A 21,837-nucleotide genomic window follows, 5' to 3' on the forward strand; every position below is an offset into this window, starting at 1 on the left:
TTATTCGTACCCTTTTTACATAATTCAATATGTTGTGCGGTTTGACGTGACCGACCTGATACCGTAGCCGTTACTAGAGGGATCCAACCTGTTTACATTCATTTCCAAAGGGGCAAACGAATCTACAACGAGCGTGTTGTCAAAATGACAGTTCACCGAACATTTATTTTCACGTGTTTTGTAGTGTGATTGGATTTTGTGTGGTCTCTTCTTGAATATATTGCTGAAAAATACGATGGACAGCGACGATGATTTCGGTCCTCTTGAGACCAGCGAAGTTAGGGAGCTGCGGACAAGGATGGGCCCCAAAACGGCCAGTGGCGATGATAAATCGTCCAGCGAAGATGAAGCAACATCGATCAAGTCAGAGAGTGACGGCGAGGAAGTTGTGCTGCCCTGTGTAACCGAGCATACAGAGCTTGACTCTGTAAAATCTGAACCTGAATCGCAAAGTGATGATAATTCCGATGATGATGAGAGAAGTGACCTAATTTCCAGCTACGTCAGCGCCTCAAAGTCGAAACTGGAATGTAGCGATTCTTCAGATGAATCGCAGGAATCGTCCGATGAATATGATGTAAAGTCTGAGGCCGAAACGGAAGATGAGACAAATCAGGCTAAGAATGAATTGGTTGAGGACAAGGATCAAAATATGGATAGTATCGATATTGTCGCACGCGTGAAGAAAGGAGATAAATCATCTGTAAACACAAAAAAGAAGGAAGCAAAGAAGCAGAAATCGAAGAAGAACGACGCAGAAGGAGAGAAGGAGGTACAGGTAGATCAACCCAGTTCTAGAAAAGAAAAAGAGCTTATGTCGCTTGTTTTTGGTGGCAAAGCGGCATTAGTTTCACAATTAAACAGACAAGAGAGGAACATAGCAAAAGATAAACGTTCAACACAACCTGAAGAAGATGTACGAACAACGGACGACAAATCCAAAACAAAACGAGCGGCCATTTGGCACGATTCGGATGATGACGATGAAGAGGATTCGGCAAACATCAAGCGAAACAAGTTCTCCCGTCTAGAATTGCCGGAACAGGTAAATAAAGAAAGACGTCGAAAACAGTTCGAACAGATTGTTGGCAAACCAAAGTGGGCCGATCTGGATCGAGTGGTGGAGCCCGATTCGGACGATGAGATCCTTCGAACGGTAGGGCACGTCCTTAAGGGAACACCTTCACAGGGACTGCCTAATGGTATGATAGAGCTAAAAAAGTTAAAGAATTTGAACCGCGAAACGAAAAACGAAGGAGAAATTAGCTCCATCAACTTCCATCCAACATCGATGGTGGCGGTCATAACCGGCAAACGTGGACTGGTGTCGATCGTCGCAGTAGATGGAGTGCGCAATGAGAAGCTGCACACGCTCTGGTTACCGAAGATGCGTGTCGTTTGCAGTAGTTTGTCGCCGGATGGCGACGAAGCCGTGTTCGGCAGCTACCGTAAGTTCTTTCACGTTTACAATCTGATCAGCGGGCAGAGCTACACTCGCAAGATACCCGAGCGGGCGACGTGGTTGATGAAAAATTTTCGAGTGTCGCAATGTGGAAAGTATCTGGCCTCCGTTGGAGAGTGCGGCGAGGTACATCTCATGAGCGCCAAGTCGAAAGAGATGCTGCAAACGATCCAGTTACGACAGGTGTGTTCGTCGCTAGCATTTACGCCCGACTCAAAATACCTGCTGTGTCACAGCAATGATACGGACGTGTCCGTATTTAGCCTGGAGAAAAAGAGGATAGTGAACATGTTCATAGACGATGGCTGCGTGAATGGATCATGCATAGCCATCTGCCCCAATGGACAGTATGTGGCTACAGGTAGTAGACAGGGCATCGTTAATATCTACGCGGTGGAAGTTACGCTAACGCAGAAACAACCAGTACCACTGAAGACCTTTTCCAACTTGACCACTTACATTGATTCGCTTTCGTTCAATGCGACATCGGAGCTGCTGGTGATTGCATCGTCTACTATTAAAAATGCGGTTAAGCTAATCCACGTTCGGAGTGGAACAGTGTTCCGAAATTTTCCGCTATATATGACACACCTAGGGCATATAACGGCGGCCCAATTCTCTCCTGCTGGCGGATATCTGGCACTCGGAACAAAGCAAAGCACGGTTTTGTTGTATAGAGTGAAACATTATCCAAATTATTAAGGATTCAAAAATAAAGTTCTTGGCATGAAAATGTAATAAAGATTACTAATGTATGTTATTTATTTACGTAAGCTAATACTTTAAAACTCATCCATATCCATTGCAGACATTTGGTTGAGGAATTTTTTGTACAGGGCCATGAACTGCGCCACGAACGCTTCCAGATGAAAGATGTGTTTGCTGCCACGCTGCATCCGATGGTCGTACAATCCGGCAAAGCTAAGCGTTTGCGTTTTCAAGCTCATGTCGCAATTCTTCACAAGAATTTGAACCAAACCTTTGAAAATGATGTCCGGCGGAATGCCTTGGGACAGCAGCTCATACAACCGCTCGCGGACAACCTCCATGCGTTGGGGCGTTTGCTCCTGCACTATCATATTGGCCGTTTCCTTGAGGTACGTCTGCCAATCCATGTCCGGGATTTCCTGGTTCGCGGTGAAAGGATACTGCATAACTTTGCAGGCCTCGAGTGAAAGTATGGCCCGGCGTAGATTGCGTTCCGATTTCTGCGCTATTCCAACGGCAAGTTCTGGCGGGATATGGAGGTTTTCCTTTTTGCAGATTGACTACCAAAAACAAACAAAGGGTGATTAATGGCGCCACCAGATCGTAAAAAATGACCTTCGACTTACATTCATGATGGATACAATTTCGTCCTCCGTCGGTGCAGAAACACGTATTCCTAGGCAACGACTCTTCACCGCGGGAATGATGCGTGACGTCGAGTTAACGCACAAGATCAAACGGCAGGTGGCCACATACTTTTCCATCGTACGACGCAACGCATGCTGTGCATCCTTCGTGAGTTCGTCAACCTCCGAAAGAACGATCGTTTTGAACTCACGCTGCCCCGATGGGTCGATTTGCTGCGTTTGGGCGATCTGCTTTATCATATCGGTGATCACCACGCGATCGTAAATGCCCACATCGGATGGGTTAACCTCGATGTGATAGTTACTGCTGACGGTCATGATTTCGATCTTCTTGTTAGATGGTGTCGTAAAGTTCATCACCTCATTTCGTAGTCGTTCAACGCCGGAACCGTACAGTTCTCGAAGCAAACAGATGATACGCGTTTTCTTACCAGCTCCGGAAGGACCGTAGAACATCAGATGAGGAAAGTCGCCCTGAGAGCACAGATTGATCAGTTGATTTGCTTGCGTTTTATGATAGTCGAGCTTTGATAGCTCTCGCGGCCGATAGCGATCAACCCAGAGTGCCATCACGATGAACAATTAGCCCGAAATTGTTAAATATTGTTAAAACAAATATTTCAACAAAACTGTATAATTCCAGCCCGGCGGCGATGCGGCAAACTCAGTTTGTATGGCGCGAATTATTCCTTGTTGACAATCAAACTGACAACAAGCCAGGTCCCTCTAGAAACGTGCATACGGATAAACGCGCATTTTCAAAGGACCTGAAAAAAGGCGTGCTAGAACTTTGTTATAAAATAACACATATATTTTGTTATTTGACACAATTTTAAAAGTTATTAGTTTTTTTCCAAGGTACGAAAATGCGTTAATTTATTAAAATACATATTTTGTGCAACAATGACCGTTTTCGTACCCTGTCGGCCCGATTGTATAGGCGAGCTGTGCAGCCGATTCGATGACGAGCTGGGTGACACACGCTCGCGGACACGCACATATCTACACAAGGCTAGCATAGGATGCATCGGTTTGACAGCTCGCACATTTGTACAATCTGGCCGACAGGGAAATAGTTAAAAGCCGGCTGTTTGTAGTGAGTTTGCAGTCAATAAACCTTAGCTACATATCCTTTTGAATCCACTACAATACTTTGAACGATGGCAACGGAACATAAAGTGATTCCCGCCGTATCGTTATATCTTAACACGGCCTGCGATCTGTTGAAGGAGATTGAAAACGCATCCAAGGTAAACTGTAGCTCCGTTACCGTACCCATCGTGCACTGCAACTTCAACCGGGAATTTGTACGAGAACCGCTGCGCTCCAAGCACGTCCAATTTACGCGATCGGATCTGCTACTCACCTCCTCGCAATGGACCCACAAGGTGATTTGTCGGATCGGGGATAATTTGGATCTGGACTCACCGATCGATCACATTCGGAAGCAGGCGGAACGTACCATCCGACAGGAATTGTCGTTCGCCGAACATTTGGTACAAGGCGGTTACCTGTACACGAGGCTAACTAAAGCAAACTGTACTAACTTCGCTAGAACGGTAGGTTGTTCCATAACCAGAGGCACACTGCTGATAGAGATTCCACTTTGCAACCCGAAAGTTACGCAGAATAGCTGGCGACGAGATGTCGGCGAGGAGGAACAGGTGGTGGAAAATCCATGGCACTGGTGGAACAACTTCCGTACACATGCAGATAGCAATTCGGTCTTAAAAGTAGCACTAGAACTGTCGATGGACTTGCCGAAAGAGGAGGAAATATTGCGCTGGCTGGGCGAACCGGTTGATGCGGTTGTAGTGCCGTCGAACATTTTTCTGACGAATGCCAAAAACTATCCAGTACTCTCGAAGGCCCACCAATCGCTTGTGAATCTGCTCTACCGCACGTTTGGATGTCATTTCATACTGAAGGCTAATCCAGCCGATGGCCATATCTCACATTACGTGGATTACATCCGGTACACCATACAGCACAATTATGTAAAGGACCCGTCACAAGGCTACGAGGATTATCTGCAGCACCCGCTCCAACCGCTCTATGACAATCTGGACGGAGGGACGTACGAGGTGTTCGAGAATGACCCTGTGAAGTATATCTTGTACCAAAATGCTATCGAACGGGCTCTGCTTGACCGGGTACCGGAAAAGGAGCGCGAAACGAAGACATCGATTATTATGGTTGTCGGTGGAGGACGTGGTCCACTGGTTCGTGCCGCACTGAACGCGGCCAAGACAACAAACTGCAAGGTGAAGGTGTACGTAATAGAGAAGAACCCAAATGCGATTGTCACACTGACGGCACACATTAATGAGCTGTGGCTGGATGAAAAGGTTGAGCTAATTTCTACCGACATGCGAGAGTTTAACCCACCGGAAAAGGCAGACATACTTGTGTCCGAGCTGCTTGGATCGTTCGGCGACAATGAGCTTTCTCCAGAGTGTCTCGACGGGGCACAAAAACATCTAAAGGAAAACGGGATTAGCATACCGTGCAAATCTACCTCGTACATCAATCCGTGCTTTGCCTCCAAGGTTTACAATCAGGTGCGCACGTTAGAGCGTAATTTGCATAGCAAAGATCGGGTGATCTCTTCACGTCACATGGAGCAAGTGTACGTGGCGTATCAAAAGAACGCGTACCATATTGACAATCCGAAGGAGCTGTTTGAGTTTGTCCATCCAAACAGGGACAGTGATCCCATCGATAATAGCCGATACAAGACGGTTCGGTTCCGTGCTTCGCTCGATTGCGTGATGAACGGTTTCACTGGGTACTTTGATACGGTGCTGTATAAGGACATCACTCTCAGCATTCATCCGTTTACGCATACGAAGGGTTTGATATCTTGGTTCTCGATGTTTGTACCGCTGACTGATCCGGTACAGCTGAAGAAAGGTGATGAGATAACGCTTCATTTCTGGCGCTGTGTCGCAGCGCACAAGGTTTGGTACGAGTGGTGTCTCAGCGAACCAATCGCGACGCATGTGCACAACATTGATGGCCGTGGGCATCCGATATGGCAGTAAAAGCTTATTCATTACCTCAGGTCAATTTTATTATTAATTAACGGGTGGTTTTTATCGCTTCAAAGAAGTAAGTTAAAGTGTTGTTTAATAAATATAATAAACATCAGCTTAGGTTCATGCAATGTGAAACGATGTAAATAAATTTTTAAGACAAAAAATAAAAATCAATTAGCATACAATTTTTCACGTTCATGGGTGACACTGACAAAAAACCTCCAAGGATAAACTTCTAGAAGTGAACATATATTCTAAAGCATTAAACCGATTGTGAAAAATCTATCTTAAGGTTAGCGAGGAAAATGAAGGTGGCACTATCATCGCGTTTGATGACAAATTTCGTTTAACACTTGGTGTGATGTGAAGATTATCTCATCTTAGATGTCAGTTAAAATGTCGTAAATAATTAGGTTAAAAGAGTGTTAAAAGGTTCTGATATTGGGTCGAGCAATGAGTGAGGACTAGTAAACGGAGTAATGAGTTTCATTTTTTCATACGCGAGTGTATTTTCGCACGCTGCTACGCTCAATAATATGCCAAACGTTAGGCCACTCTTAGATCTATCGAGAGTTTTTTTCCGCGATGCTAGGCTTAGAGTTTTTGACACGGCAGAATGGAGGCGCCCAGTCAAACTGCAAGCCCTGAAAAGTACATAGTCTGTGTAGCGTCCACGACATACCGGAAGCCGACCGTTAAGAGCGGTTTCGGAGGTATATTTTACTAGAGGCTAAACACTAAATACACTACTCGAAACATTCACTTTACACGTTTATTGTACGACGCCTCGGCACAGACTGCCGAATTGGCGTGGGCTCCAGCTTCCTGATACCTCATGGCTTGGGAACCCACGGCTATTGATTATCTCGTAGGTTTTTCTAGGGCTTGCTTCCCTTGGTCCACCTACCTTAAACGATGGGTAACGACCGATTCCTGGACGTCTGTTTCGTCAGGCGATCGATCACCTGATCAATAAAGAATCTCGAGATCGGCAACGACCCAATATGCCCAAAACAAAATTAAGTCGCAATCCGAAGTGAAAATGCCGCTGCCCGTATTTATCTATCCCTGTTTAAACAACCTCCGTCTAACCTGAGCTAGTGTCCTCTCAATTTCTTTCTGTTTACAAGCTTAAAAGAGAAACCATTAAAAATACCGGAAACCCGTTAAAGATATTCCAACATAGGTGATAACATGTTAACTAACAACACACCTAACTTTGGGTGGTTCAATATTATAACTATAGTTAGCCCTACCTGAGATCAAAGGTTAGCACCGAAAACAACATTGATGTTGTGGTTCGTGGATAGGATGCAGGTCGCCAGCCCGTCATGTTACAGTCTGAGGAAACTTTTCAAATTAAAACATATGCCGCGACGGCGGAGGCTATTTCCTCAGTTCCTACGTAAGCCTGAGACAAGAATTCTGTCCAAAAACTAGGGACAGCTCATTAATAGCGTCGAGACGAAGATGTTCGAAGGCTGACCATGTCATTAGAGAAAAAAACACCAATCGTCTTTTTAGACCAACCACGTGGGACGTAGTAGACCAATGTTTAGGTGGTGTGATGGAAATGATGCGTGATAAGTATTACGACATCCTCACCAGACTAATAAGCCAGAAACAGCAAGCATTAACCCTATGAAAAAGAACAATGAGTTCCGCATGGGAGTAAGTTCAAATTCATGCGGTGTAATGGCTTTAGCCTATCGATCGAAGAATTCTTGCAACAGACCAGCGAGTCTATTGCGTACCCCAAAAAGCATAAAATTTCTTGTATTTGTGCGTTTTAAGTTCTTCAGAAAATAGTTTTAAATAATAATAAACTTGATATCCACTAGCAGTTGAGATTTGGTCGCAAACTTTAGCATGATACTCCGTCCCATAGAATGGTTTACAGCTTTAATCGCTTTCTCAAATCCACTCGGCAGCTCTGTGTTTGGTTTAACTCTTCCGTCAGATCACCGATTAGGATAACGACCACTAACGACAACGGGTGATGATGACGTAGAACGGCTACGGTAACGCCTTTCACGACCCGCAGAACATGTAATTCTCACGTTGCACAACTGACTAGACTCGGGACTAGGGATAAAGGGGACATGCAATGCTTAAAGCATTGCGCACGTATCACCCACCAATGCCAGACACAACCACACACACGCACACACGTACAGCAAGGGCTCGGTTAGGGCTACCGCAACCCAAAGGGATCATCCAATGGAGACGCACCATCACCGCGTGTGCCGGTGGGAAACGTTTCGCTGATAATGGATAACAGTGCTATTTCAACACTTTACGAGTGTTATCATTCCGTTCCGGAGCGCGTATCACGCACGCACGCACGCACACACGCTCGCAGTTTAAAGGGCAAACGAAGGGAAATGGATAGCAAGAGCAAGAGATCGTGCATGTGGCAACCGAGCAAGAGCACCCTTATACTATGCGAGAGTTAGCGGTCTGCTGGCGCCTTGTATTCCTCAATGCACACCACGCATTCATGGGAAACATTTGTGGGCTGTGGGGAATGGAAACCGTGCGGGAGGGTTTCGCTCCGAGCCGGATGCGTACGAGAGCGGTTCCTTTAGTGATGAGTAAAGGAAATGTTAAAAAAAATACATACACACATACACTCATTCTATTCGCAGTACGCGGTCGAGTGAGAAAAACAGCAAACGATTGCGCGAGCGAAATGCATACCGCGTGGGAGATGCTGCGCGCAAGCTTGAGATCAAAATCGTGAATCAGTTCGGTTTCATCATCATCATCGTCATTCAGAAAACGGTTCGGAAGCCGTGTGTCTGCGCTCTCGGTGGACTCTGGCTTCCTCCCGGCATTGGTCTCTCCCGCTCGGTCCCGTACATTATCCTGCACGGCTCTCCCGAGACGTCCCGAAGCATTTCGGACAATGAGGGACGGGGCCGCCACAATGGTGGCGGACGCGTTTGTGAGTTATTCGGCTTCCGATCCGAATCCGAGCCCGCGGCGTAATGATGATCCTCGTTTCTGAATGAAGGCACGATTTCGCCGAGCCGTCCAGTCTCCGATAAACAAACAATCGCATCGGCAGCAAGCTAAACGGAACCGATTTGGTGCGTGACCACACGGTTGCCAGTGCTGTTGGAAGGGACCGTTGCAGTCGTACCGAAGTCCAGTGATAACAGGGGAAATACAAAATACAGATAACACTTCAGCGGTGCTGCTCCTTCAGGCTGTTGGAGGCGTAGTGCTTTATCTGGTCCTTAGTATCCTGCGCTAAATGTGTACGAATTAAATTAACATAAACATCCATCATTATCCGAGTGTGTGATAGCAAAAGAAGAATATTCTAGTTAACGGATTTGTGCATTTTGTGAGACAACGTGGTAGTGTTAAATATAAATATTGTTAAGCCCCAACGCTAGTGGTGCAATCCACTCGCTGCAAAGTGCATTGTGCAACAGAAAACAACCTATTGCAACATTTAACGCAAGAAAGCCAAGGCATTCCCGTATTTAAGTGCTTCTTTCAACGGTTTTAGTACGTCGTCCAACGGTTTCTTTCTGCCAGTTCCAGTGTCTGTGTGCGTGTCCATTTCCAAGGCCAAGTTGGCAAAGTGTGGCGTTCCCGGGAAGAGGTCAAATTGGTACACGTAAGTGTGCAACCGCGAACCACTCACGCTACCCATCGGAATGGGGAAATTTATTGAAGAAAGTGGAAAATAGAGAGCGGATAATTAAATGCAACATAATGAACTTCTCGAAGGAAGAAGCTCACGAGCGTGGCCACTAGCGTGGCCTGTTTTTGCTGGAAGGCCCGTCTCCGGAAAGTTCTGCGTCGGACCAGTGGCATGGTGAAACCAATCTAGCAAAACCCAAGACATCCGAGAACAGTGGTGCCACCCAGTTCCAGTGCAGGTCTCCGTTTGCATTTCATGCTGCACATTTGCGCGCCAAACGCCCACAGTGTGTTAAAGTTGTGTGCAAAATTTATGTACCCAGCCATCCGGCCATCAAGTTACCCGGGACGAACGTACTGTGCTGCGGGTGTGCTTTTGAAGCCATCTTTCTGCTGGATGGGTGCATCGCGTTGGCGAGGCAATGATGGAGGTCGCCGTTGTTTGGTAGTGGTGTGTTCTACGGTTTCATCTTGTTAGTGAAATTGTTTCAAATTCCGTGCGGAAAGTTACGATCCAAGTAGGTGCGAGTGTGCAAATGAATTTCCCCCGCCGTTTGATGCCTTTTCGGCCAGTGTGTACTTGTGCGAGGCAGTGAAATTCCCAGGAGAAAGAAAGAGCGTGAAGATTCGGGGCGGGGTAAAGTTTCTAGTGTGGCGAAACTTGTTGATTAATTTCCACTGTTCATAGTGGCAGATTAAACAGGAAATGAAGGCAAGTGGTGTGCTGTACGGTTAAGTTCCGCTGTGAGTGGGAAACTGCGCAAAACGTGTGCTACTGAGTGAGTGAGCTTAGTGGAAACTATTCCATCTTCCGGTTGGCAGCACTGGATGTGGAGGTTCGTCTACATCCGCAAGCGGAGCATACTGTCCGCTGCAAGTGCATTTCAACAACAGCAGGTATGCACATATAGCAAATCGATCAAAGCTGACCATAGGCCAGCACATCAATCATTTTATCTCCTGTGTTTTACTAAATGCTTCGTGTACGTGAGTAACCCCCGTGAGCTGTATGCTGTAAAGGTGAGCTGGGCATGATTTATTGGCATTTCGTCGCCGATTTGCCGTGCTGCATTGGCATTACGTTTTGGTACGATGATGATGATTTAATTATCTTCAGCTATTGCTCTATAATTACGGTACTCTATTGATCATGGTACTTGGCGTTGGTATCAGCTTAACCGATGCGTGTAATATGTGTTCCTCGGTGGAAAAAAAGCACATGTCTGGCACAAATGTCAGATCAATCAACTGCCATTGATTTGCGCGATGAAATGATTTTGAAATGTATACCATTTAGATATCGACGAATGATGAATGGTACTGCAGTTACGTGAGCTGATAATTGCGGATTTAGCTTACACTGCGATATGAAATCATAAGCAAAAAGTGCTCACCCTATGACGAGTGTACTTAGAAGTGTTGCGGAATGATCATTCATCAACAGCGACATATTTCTTTGTAGGGTCTGCATGAGTCTGAGCTTTTCTTTAATAAGTTTTAATATTTTTATCCTTAGGACCTTTGTATGCTTATCCTCTGTCTCACCAGTATGTCATACCAAAATTAGAGCGTATTTAACTAATAAAACCCCCTACTTAATTGAAAAATCCCTTGCCTAAATCGCTTTATTTAAATTAGTAGTTGACATGTGAAATTGTGATGTAAATATTGTTTCCATTACCAATTGGCATCTACTTTAACTTTCAATGTGTTTGTTATAAAAATCTCTCTGGCCCTTTTTGCATCGCGGAGTACGGATGTTTTCAAAGCTTACAATACGTTTCTTCTTTTCTTCCTTTACATAATAATTTATTTCCGTATGACTTTCGGGAGTTCATTTCTTTTAGTTCATTTACGTCATATGTGTAGAATGTCTGTTGAGAGTAGAATGTCTAGAGCGATTAACGAGATAAGAGCACATTTATCAACGCAACTTCAAAATGTCAATGTCACCAGTTCAAAAACATGTTTTCAAACTTTTGTAGTTCGTTAGCTTCTGAAAGGAGATTCGTAGGACGGAATCATTTTAATTCATTAGCGTACGTTGCGTATCAGTCGTCTGATAAAATATAAGTTACGTAATTTATGTTACATGCATGAAAAACACGAGTCAAACAACGTTACTTACCTGTGGATGTTCAGGGGTTGTTGTGAAATTGACCGAGATCATAGAGTTTGTCCTAAGAGTGAAGTCAATAGGCAATATAGGAATTATAAACACGGTGTATTACAAATCATTATAAGCGCAACCACCCAAACTCATCTGATGCACAAATCGGGTCTTAGCTGCGTCTCCAACTTCATCCCACAATCCAAAAGACAACAAAAGATTATGCAAAATGTAGATACTGACGTCCCCAATAAATAATTTGGGGATTTTGAACAATTCGATCTGTCCTATATGCCTATCTGTCTGATATATATAATGTGCCCAGACAACATTAGAATGATCGATCTAGAGCAGCAGCGATGCCAGATACTAAAAATCTTAAAGGAGCTTTGAATTTAAAGTCGAATACTGATCACTCGTGTTCTCTGCCATGCAGAATCCCTGTGGGCCACAAAGGTGTTGTAAGATGAATATATTATAAAGTACACCTTCAATGCACAAAATTTAACAAAGAAGTTAGTTGTCCTTTAAAAAAACGCGGCTATAAACATACCGCAACACGGCTGTAGGGTTTCTGAAGGTTTCAACCAGACGGTTGTTGTGCCGAACAATAAAACAAGAAACAATGAAAACTGCATGTTCATCGAAAAACATCCAACCCACAACGTGACTGTCTCTGGCAGGGACATTTACCGAACCAACCACCAGTCGGAATAAGCAATATTTTGTGCGAACCAGATGATGCCTCATTTACCGCTTTTGCACACAAAACACGTGCATGTTTTTTTTTTACAAAAGGGCAGTTTAAAAATGTCAATTAATTATGAGCTTTCCAAGAAGGCGGTGGTTCGGAAATTTGTGACCAAATAAACAACTTACGCACTATTTACAGGCCAATTCCCGGATGGAACTGTTTAACATTTCAAACGGTTTGGCCAAAAACAAAACAAGGGGTTTTATTCCAATTTTGCCAGAAGTGCCACGGATGAAAGAGGATGAATTAATTTACGATATTTCAACCGGTTCCGAATTGGTGACAGAGCCATTTTTACGATTTACCGTAACAATAATTATACTGTCCCTCGACACAAGGAAAAACCACATTAAAAAGGCTCAACTTGCCCAATTCCTAATCGAAGCAGGCGTAAAAGCTGTTAAAATTTAAAGTCATCACAAATCAGCGTCGCAATAGGAGTTTCGCGAAGCAATAAATAGTTAGGCGAATTCTCCGGAAAACTTCCAATTCCCGCTTGCTTTTCGGGGCCAGGACACGAAACGGCTTTTGGTGAAAATTAAGATATAGTCATTATAAATCGTTCCGCCCCATCACTTCACACTCACGGTGATCCGCAACGACGGGTGACGGTCGAATAGATGTCGAATAGAGGAATGAGATGGCTCTGGAGGCCACCGGCGACCGGAAACGACGATCCCGGCGTTTCAAGGAAAATCGCTATCCAAACACTGCACGGCCAGGGTTCGATGAGAGCGTTAATCACCGCATCACTTCCGACCGGTGCATGAAGGTAGCTGAGACGGGCACCGGGATCGGATTTAATTAGAACTGGATGTTTACCGAACCCCGGTACGCTTGTTTGTCGTCGTACCAATCGGTGTGTCCTGCTGCAGACAGCTGTGCAAGTTCTATCCCACCCCTACCCCGGGAACCCCGGGAAAGTTATCGTCATATGAACTGAAGTTGATTGAGTAGCTTGCGGGAATGCCACAGCATCCCGATTGCTACTGGTTGTTTTATGTATTCAACCTTTCCACACCAATTGGATTCGATCTGGTTTTGCTTCTTTTTTGTTTTAAATTCTTTTTTTCATTCCGTTCTTCCATACTCCGGTGGAAAATTGACGAGTTACAAGAAAATACTTAAAAAGAAAAAGGGAGTGTGCCGATTGCGCAATCGCTTACCGAAGAACATTCGCCAAAGGATATCCCATCAAACGCAGACAAAACTTGATCGTTACAATTCCGTTTTCCATCCAGAAAGTAGACCGAAGTTTGACCTTTTTGCCTCAAATACTTAATGTAAACATGCACGCGCACGAAGTTGTTTGAAAAGGTATCCCGCGTGTTAGCCTTCGGAAGTGTTCTTTATACGCACAGGTCTTTAGCAAATATTCTTAAACCAAGTAGGATGGATAGTCTACCGCATTTATTTTTCTTTCGTTGTATAAGCTGTTATATGCGCATTATAAGCAAGCACTGTAGCGAAAGGTTTTTGGGGTACGCTAGCGAATTGTTATTTTTGATACATATGATCCACTTTCTCTGTTACATCCCTGTTTTTACAAACCGAAGTAGGAAGTCTTCCTTGAAAAAGGGGCCATCGATATGTTTTGCTTTGATCCGTCCCTTTGAGCCACAAAGCACAGAACGAACGGCTTTTCCCATGTCCCATCGAAGACAAGCTATACGCACGCACACACACTGACAAAGTGACCGTGTTCGATCCCGTGTTCGATCGATTCACGTCGTACCCGTGTCCGGGTACAGCGGGCTGACCAATGCCGCTAACACTGTATTAATTTACTTCCCTGCGTGACAACGGCGTTGATTGATTTGCTGACTGATTAGAACGGATTAATTAAGCTCCCTGAGTTTTGTTTTTATCTTCACTTTTTCGACACTTTACTGTGCTGGAGTTTACCGGAGGTTTTCCGGAAGAATCGATACCTACGCACCGCACATCTTTGTCCATTCACGTTTGGAGCACCGCATCCGCTGTCCTCGGCAGTTAATTGTTCGCTCGACGCATTCAATTTTGAGGACGGACGGACGTAAAGTGAGGTTCTAACCGAACGGAGTCAGAGGCTACCACGTGATGGTTTCGGTGGTTTTCCGTCACAGCATGTTTGTGTTACACACTGAAGGGTTCTATATGCGTACGGAGGGTTTATTTTGTTCGCTTTATTTACTTTTCTTCGTTTTTGACGCTCCAACCGAAACTTATTTAATCCATCGACCGTTTTCCCTTTATGATGGGTGATGTAAACGAAAATACTTTGAAATTCCAACTGAATCGGGGTTGTAATGAATTGGGGTGTGAAGCGTGTGACTTAAAGGAATTGGTTTCGTGTTGTGCTAGAAATTAGTTTGCGCCAGTAGAATAGTGTTTTTTTGTTCGATAAATTGATTAATTATCTTACAGCTTTGTACCGTGGTATAAGGCGCATTGATGATTAATATCATTCCCTAACACTAGGGTGCAGGTTTTCACAAACAGCTTTGTTTTATAAATAGATTATCAATACATGCTGTGTCATTTAATCAGGATGAGTCATTAATATTCTATTTAAACAGTGTAATAGTCAACCCGGTAGAAAATCGAGAAAAGCTAAATTCCACCTGAATTGTACTGTGATGCGAGGTCTGGTGGCAGAATTTAACTTTATAATAGTTATACATTTTTGTTGCAAATTTAGCTTCAAATAGTTACTTATCAAACAAATCCTCCAAACACCAAAATAATTTAGGTTCTGCTTAATAATTCGACAATGTGACTCTTAAAGTCGAAAGGCAAAATAGAGTTTAGGCAAGCTTCTGAATATGGATGGATGAACGTCCAGCCAGACGTAGGAGGATATAATTCCTACTCGATTAGACAAGAAGGTGTTTAATAATTGAGGCGAGTCAATTATTTAATCTCAATGTAATTACGAAAATTACAAGTAAATGTTTTCCAATATGGTCAAAGCCTTTATAAATGGAATAAAAAATACATTAATCACTTTGTCATTTTCGTGAGGTTCTAATTTTCGCACTTCGCTCTATGCAATAATTTATTTCCATGCGGCCATCTAACTATGCTAATTGGGCACCGAATTATTTTCCGTAACGGTCAACGGTCGGCATAGAAATGTTCTTGTTGTTCAAAAAGGATTATAGAGTTCAGTATAGAGATGCCATGGAATTGATCCATATTTTATAATGCATTAGACTAGACTGTAGTACAAAGCTGTCATACACAGGAGGTAATTAAACGCAATTGTCATCTTACAAATTGAGCTCAAAGTCCTGTTTTCTATTCTAAAGATGCCTTGCAGACATTCGTGCAGATCGCGTTGGTGAGCTTAGGAACCTACAGTACGGCATATTTTAACATAATCGACGTTCATCAGATAGCAATCGATGGATACAACAATAATTACGTCATTTACATACAACAAGACCATAACTGTGCTAGGGTTGCTACTCTGTGGGACAACAGGAGGAATCTTTCACATCTGGAATCAGTAGAAGCAGTTTTAGCTCTAGCATTAGTTAATTTCACTCTATATAGAAGGTAATATAGGCACTTGAATGGTCAGCCTATCGAGGTTAACTAAGAGTACTTTCGCAGATACCCTGTCAAAGGCAACCTTCAGATCCGCATGAATATCGTATTAATCATTTCGTATTCTCTTATCCATACGGCTGGTATATTCAGAAAGAAACTCGATTAAATTTGTCAACGTCTGAGGATATGTCATAACCCTAAAACTTTTTTAACATCATCAGTCTCTGAGCTCTGATCAGTGATCACTGTGTAAATATCTTAAAGAAATGTTCGTCCTTTTCCAACCAGTGCTGGGTTACGAGGTTGGACTTATTATCATTCACTTGTCGGAAGAACATTCCTAACTTGAACTTAATCGAATTCGGAATAATAACATTATCATTTTGCATTGGGAATAATCCACGTGTTTTCCACAAGACGCAATTACAGTGTACGGTATATCTCAACCGCGTACATGTTAATATTTGCCAGATTTATTTTCCTTCCCCGGAAGAAGAGCTCTATATCGACAGAGCTTTTCCCAACAGACGCCAATAGCGTCGCACCTCCAAGAAACATAAACACCGTTAATCGCTTTTCCATTCCTTTTGCCGAACATAATTCATTTAATCCCCTTTCGTCGTACGCACACCATGGCGAACGGACCAGCGTAAGGACCCGGTCGGGCGCCGGTAACGATTTGCATGAGCATGATAATCCGGATGTTTTCATGGGTGGGAATTTCATCTCATCTGATTCGATGGTGCTGGTACGGCCATAGTATGGTGGTATGATATTTTTTTCTCTTTAGCATCTTCCCGAAACATTGTCTATTGTACCGTCTGTTTGGGTTGATGTGGATGTCGCTGTTGTAACACATTGAAGGGCACATTGCGTAGGTACGAGAAGCGTCGTCTCAATTTTGCCGAACAAAAAAAAATACACACACAGAATGAAAAACAAAAGCCCCTCGGGAGATGATGGCGTCCCAGTGCCAAGATTAGGAAAGTTTATCGATAAATAAAACTTCTCCCGTCTACCGTCTGGTCGAGTCGGGATGAACAGGTTCGCCCGCTGCTGTCCTTACTTGCCATCGTTGCCCTTCGGTGCTTTTGCGCTTAGAGATCAAAATTTAAATACCGTAACTCCGCTCAAATATCTCACAGGGCCTCACATGGCCTCGGGAAAAGTGTGGGCAACGAACGGTTTCGCATGGTACAAGGGAAGCTTTTCGGCGCATTTCCATAGATTGTTTTCTTGCTTACAAAGGCAATCGACTCCATGTCCATTCTAAAAAAAGTCATAGAATCTTTTGAGTGAAAATTTATTCTTAAAACAAATGTGTAAACTTATTCAGCAGTCTATTTTGCTGTTCTTTTTAAATTTTGTATCTATTTGTTGTATTGGCACTATTTACTATGAACAGTTTAATTTTAAAATATAAAATTAATTTAGATCAAGGGCAGAATAATGTTCAAATTGTTAATTTGTTCATTGGTTAGTTTTGTACCATCATGTATTACGTTGATTTAAAGAACCTTTTTACTTACATTAAAATAAAAAGCACCAGCATTAGCATGTAATTTATTATGTATGTCTGATTTTGCCGCAAGCTTCATTCCATAAAATCCAACTCCATTCGGTGTATTTGGCAAAGTGTCAACTGAAAATGGAAACGAACGTTAAAAAAAACCACAAACACATTTTGATACTTTAAGTTGAATCTCGTAATACAAATAACTTCGGGAAAATCTAAAGCATTTGTAACTGAGCTTAAGTTTCTAAAAATTAAATTACAATTACAATGGCTAGGAGATTTTCATAAATTATGACACGGTTTTTGCAAGTCAAAACTGATACATTGAAATCGAAGTTATTCGTATGGGTATTGAAGCTACATATTATGTAGTTAATGGGGTTATTCTGGTGGTTAATGGTGTAACTGGTGCGATGGTGATCTTCTAAAAACATAGGATACAGTCTAGATGCCCGACGAGGAACAATTTCAAGTTTTTTCATTTCAATTGCATTTTGTAGCAACTGAGGTATAAACAATGCATTTCCCTTTTTTTTCGTCGTTTTTCTAATGTGCCTATCCCTAGTAACACACAATGAGAAGGATAGCTCTGGGGAGCTAAGTTCTATCCCTTCCTGTTTGCTCGACATTAATTGCTATTATAGTGTGTAGTAAAAAAAAATCGTATCAATAACGACTTTTGAGTTTCAAAATTTATTCATCCTATCGTTAACATTATCGTTAATGAAGTAATTGTGCCTTAAAATACGACGTATACAGAAAGGGCCATACGATCACCCTTTTAAACAAACCCAATCAATTAAGCTTGAAGATGGTCACTATCATCAACAGAGGAAACAGTGGGGGAACAGGTTAAATTGTTAGCAGATATGAAGCGGAACTTGAGGTCAGGAATCACAGTAGACACATCATTGATAAAGAGTGATGATTGATTCTGAAGGAATCTTTTAAGTATTGAGGGATGAATTAAACATATGTTTAAATCAAACATGAACAACAACCTGTTAATAAGTTACAGTTTAATAGTTTAAATAACACGATTTCAGCTTCATCTACAGAATTTGTTATTTAACAAGATTTTCGAGTTCAAGTGAGAAAGTTGAATCAAGTTTGAAATAAATTTTAGTTGAAGTGAAAGGTTCAAGATATAACTTATAATTAGATCTTGGAATGTTGTAATTTGAGACAGCTGTGTACAGAACCAGAACGAGAAAGAAAGTTAAAATAATTCCAAATCTACCTGAGCATGTTCCACATTAACTTGCAAAGAAACAAAAAAAGGGTAAAACATCACTAGGAGAGCTGATGACAGAACCTCTGTCATGTTAGTAACATTACATTCATCATCATTTCAAATACTAAATAGCTCATTTTTCTTATTACATGTATTGGATATACTTACTTTTACAGCACTGAATGTGATATTCAGAACAAGATTTAAAACGGAATATACCTACCAAACCAAGGATTGATGTGTTAATACTTTCGGAGTACTTTTCATTTCCACGTTGCTAGCGTTGTACATTATTTCAGTCACGAAATGTTCGATCATGTACGACGTGACCTGATTTTCGCAATGGATGGAATCTTCCCATCCATGTTATTATAAGATGAAGTTTTCAGAAATACCTGTTGCATCCTTCCAACACCGTGCGCGTTTGTAGCTGCCTTTTGGTTAATTGAAGTTTTCCAACATATGAACATAGAAGTACAATGTTTTCATGAAAAACAAGCTTTGAAAAAATATTGCGCCAACGTAGGTCACTTATGAAAGTGGAATTGTTACAGACGCTAACTCAACTCTACAGCGTTGCGTGTCGCAAATGTCGAACATTCCCATTTCAAAGGCTAGAAGTTGCTGTGGCTAGGAAGCGATGCTTGGCGTTGCCAACTTTCCACAGAACAAGGTGTGTTAAGCGCTTCATTATATGGTGCGTATCGCGCAATTGAAGCAATTGTTCACAAATTGGAGCCAATCGACCCGTCGTAAAACCAGACTAAACGGACAAACACCAACAAACGCTTGTCGAGGGTGCATTCAAACGGTAAATTAGTATTGACCGTGTCGCGCTACGTGTGAGGAAAGTAACAACAAGGGGCAGAGAGGGTTGAGGTTGTCTGGTAAATGGGATTGGTGCTTGTTTTGCTGTGTGTTCTGAGCCGTAAATTATGTACACAAGTTCACCGGCAGGACACTAACTTGAAAGACAACATTATTGTGCGGCAGGGCTAGGGTAGACTGCTGTACGTGCCCGAAGCTAGAGGGCAGCATTGAAAATGATTTAAAACGGTAATTAGACGCCATAATTTATGGTCATCGGATAAGGTCGTGACGTCGTGTCGACCTGTCAAAAGGTGAACCATGGTCCACGGAGATGATGTCCTCCCGGGAGAGCGTTCTTCCTGTGGGCTTGCTGTGAGTGCATGGAATCGGTGATTGACTTCTTGTAGAGCTACCCGCAGAAAAGTGCTCGGATCGGCACGGACCGTTGGTGCTTTGGGGAGAGAGCATAGTTTATTATGCCATTGTTCGATTATGTCACTTCCGGCAGCTGACGACGTTCAGCAATGTTTTTCTCCCACGAGAGCAGATAATTAAGAGGATCTTTCATTTAGAAAATGTCAAACTCAGTTCCCGTTCGGTGAGAGATTGGTCTATAATCGGGAAAACCGGGAATAGAACACTTTGAAAGACGATAAAAATGAACGAAGGAGTGAATGCTGGAGATATAGCAGGTATTTGAAATTCTTCATTTGTTAGATAATTGATTCTGGCGTTCTAAACTAGGGATAAACATGCATATAAGCTTTGTAAACTAAAAGTTTACGATAGTAAACATTAAAGTTTGTAGATGCAATGATAATAGATAATAGACAATATAGTTTTGTACTTTTAAACTCATTTTCTACTTCCGTGATTCTCTATCATGTTGTCCACAATAGAAAGTTTCACTATGTTAAACAACTTCTAAAACACTCTCGTCAATCGCTTTGTTGTCTTCATATGTAAGATGGCAACTGCTCACTGACGTCGGGTTTGTGGTTTATGCCGACACCTCTGTTGCTAGTGGATGACCTAACTGGACTTAAAGGACTAGCTTTGTCCGATGTCACTCACAAGGCGACACCATGATGCTCATATAAGCTCGACAAATCTTGCAATAGTAAGCCATATTATATAGAACACACATGTGTGAGTAAGAGAATCATCTAGAAAAACAATTAGAATGTCGTTGTTGATGTACTCGCAATCAGATAAACGGTTCTTTCGTTGAAAATGTAACCATCAACGAAATAAAATGTTAACATAAAACTCTTCCATAGAAAAGCTTCTTAAGTATCGAAACGATTTTATTCCTGCCGGCCGTTTCATTAGCTAGAAAAATATCATTATATCGATATCTAATTTTACATCACTTCTACTTCAAAGATAAATCCTCCATCCAGTTGTCTGTGTGTGGTTTCACACGAAAGCATCTAACGGATGTGGAAACACAAAACCGAAAACAAACAAAAAAAGTACTAGAAAAATATTCGTCCCGGTTGAGTGAAAATCGCAAAGAAAATAGCCACAGAAAAAGAGCTTGTCTTCGCATAACAAAACTGTCCGCCCCGAGGAGGGGGAGGTGGTTTATATCTTCTTCCTACGATTGAAGATATCATTCCGTTCCGGTTGTTCTTTTCCGGACGGTTCGTGGCGGAAGTTGGACCGGTTTTGCACCGTGCTCAGCTATTTCCCCGTAACACCCAATCTATCTGACGTGCCTGTCAACGCATCACACTTTGTCGCCAATTCATTCGATGCTCAGTTCCGACAAATTTTGTCCGCCAAATCGATTGCACGTACAACACGAGACCAGGAGGAAAAAAAATCGCACCGACCCGAGCTTAAGAAGCTGAATCTCGTACGTTCGGATTCGCCTTCAGGAAGGGAAAAAGAAACACTTCGTAGGAAAAAGCAATGCCGTCTCCAGGGCGTCGGCTCAACTTTTTTATGTGTATGTACATTTGTCCCCAACCACCTCTCCCATGCACATCGTCATGCCGAGTGTCGCACCCATTTTCCGGTCCCCGCGCTCCCGGTTGCTTCGTGTGCGAACAGGCAAACAAATCCAGCGACAGAAGCAGGAAAAGAAATCGGACTGTCAGCTAACGGAGCAGCATGAACGATCCTATCGAAGCTAGTGGCACTTGGCAGGCAAGTTCGCTTCGACGCTCGACGCGAACCGATAGTAATTGAGACGGAAGCGAACCGACTGGATGGAACCCGTGAAAATGCGATCACGGTCCGCGGCCATTCAATCCACCGTTGACGGACAGCAACCGCGCCCGGTTTTGACATCAATCCATGATGCGGGCTACGCTTATGCGTATAGTATAGGGGTGATGTCCAGGGAAAAATGTGATGTCC

The 21,837-nt window shown here is 42.9% G+C and overlaps 3 protein-coding genes across 3 annotated transcripts; 2 read left to right on the forward strand and 1 right to left on the reverse strand.

Moving 5' to 3' along the window:
• Positions 1-235: 235 nt before the first annotated feature.
• Positions 236-2,164, forward strand: LOC128714646 (U3 small nucleolar RNA-associated protein 18 homolog). Its single transcript, XM_053809522.1, has one exon. The coding sequence runs from the start codon at positions 236-238 to the stop codon at positions 2,162-2,164; it is 1,929 nt and encodes a 642-aa protein (XP_053665497.1).
• Positions 2,165-2,244: 80 nt separating this feature from the next.
• LOC128714117 (replication factor C subunit 3) lies at positions 2,245-3,387 on the reverse strand. Its single transcript, XM_053808993.1, has 2 exons — positions 2,797-3,387; positions 2,245-2,730 (listed from the first exon to the last, which is right to left on the reverse strand). Exons 1-2 carry the CDS (start codon positions 3,385-3,387, stop codon positions 2,245-2,247), a joined length of 1,077 nt encoding a protein of 358 aa, XP_053664968.1.
• Positions 3,388-3,977: 590 nt separating this feature from the next.
• On the forward strand, positions 3,978-5,861 carry LOC128713756 (protein arginine N-methyltransferase 5). Its single transcript, XM_053808623.1, has one exon. The coding sequence runs from the start codon at positions 3,978-3,980 to the stop codon at positions 5,859-5,861; it is 1,884 nt and encodes a 627-aa protein (XP_053664598.1).
• Positions 5,862-21,837: the final 15,976 nt, after the last annotated feature.

This window comes from Anopheles marshallii, chromosome 3 (assembly GCF_943734725.1).
Source record: "Anopheles marshallii chromosome 3, idAnoMarsDA_429_01, whole genome shotgun sequence".
NCBI classification, from domain to species: Eukaryota; Metazoa; Arthropoda; class Insecta; order Diptera; family Culicidae; genus Anopheles; species Anopheles marshallii.

Excerpts from the sequence above, each read along its gene's own strand:
- LOC128714117 (XM_053808993.1), bottom strand. The coding sequence starts at position 3,387 with ATGGCACTCTGGGTTGATCGCTATCGGCCGCGAGAGCTATCAAAGCTC. Across the intron at positions 2,731-2,796 it reads AAATTGTATCCATCATGAAT|TCAATCTGCAAAAAGGAAAA; the intron begins GTAAGTCGAAGG and ends TGTTTTTGGTAG.
- LOC128713756 (XM_053808623.1), top strand. The coding sequence starts at position 3,978 with ATGGCAACGGAACATAAAGTGATTCCCGCCGTATCGTTATATCTTAAC.
- LOC128714646 (XM_053809522.1), top strand. The coding sequence starts at position 236 with ATGGACAGCGACGATGATTTCGGTCCTCTTGAGACCAGCGAAGTTAGG.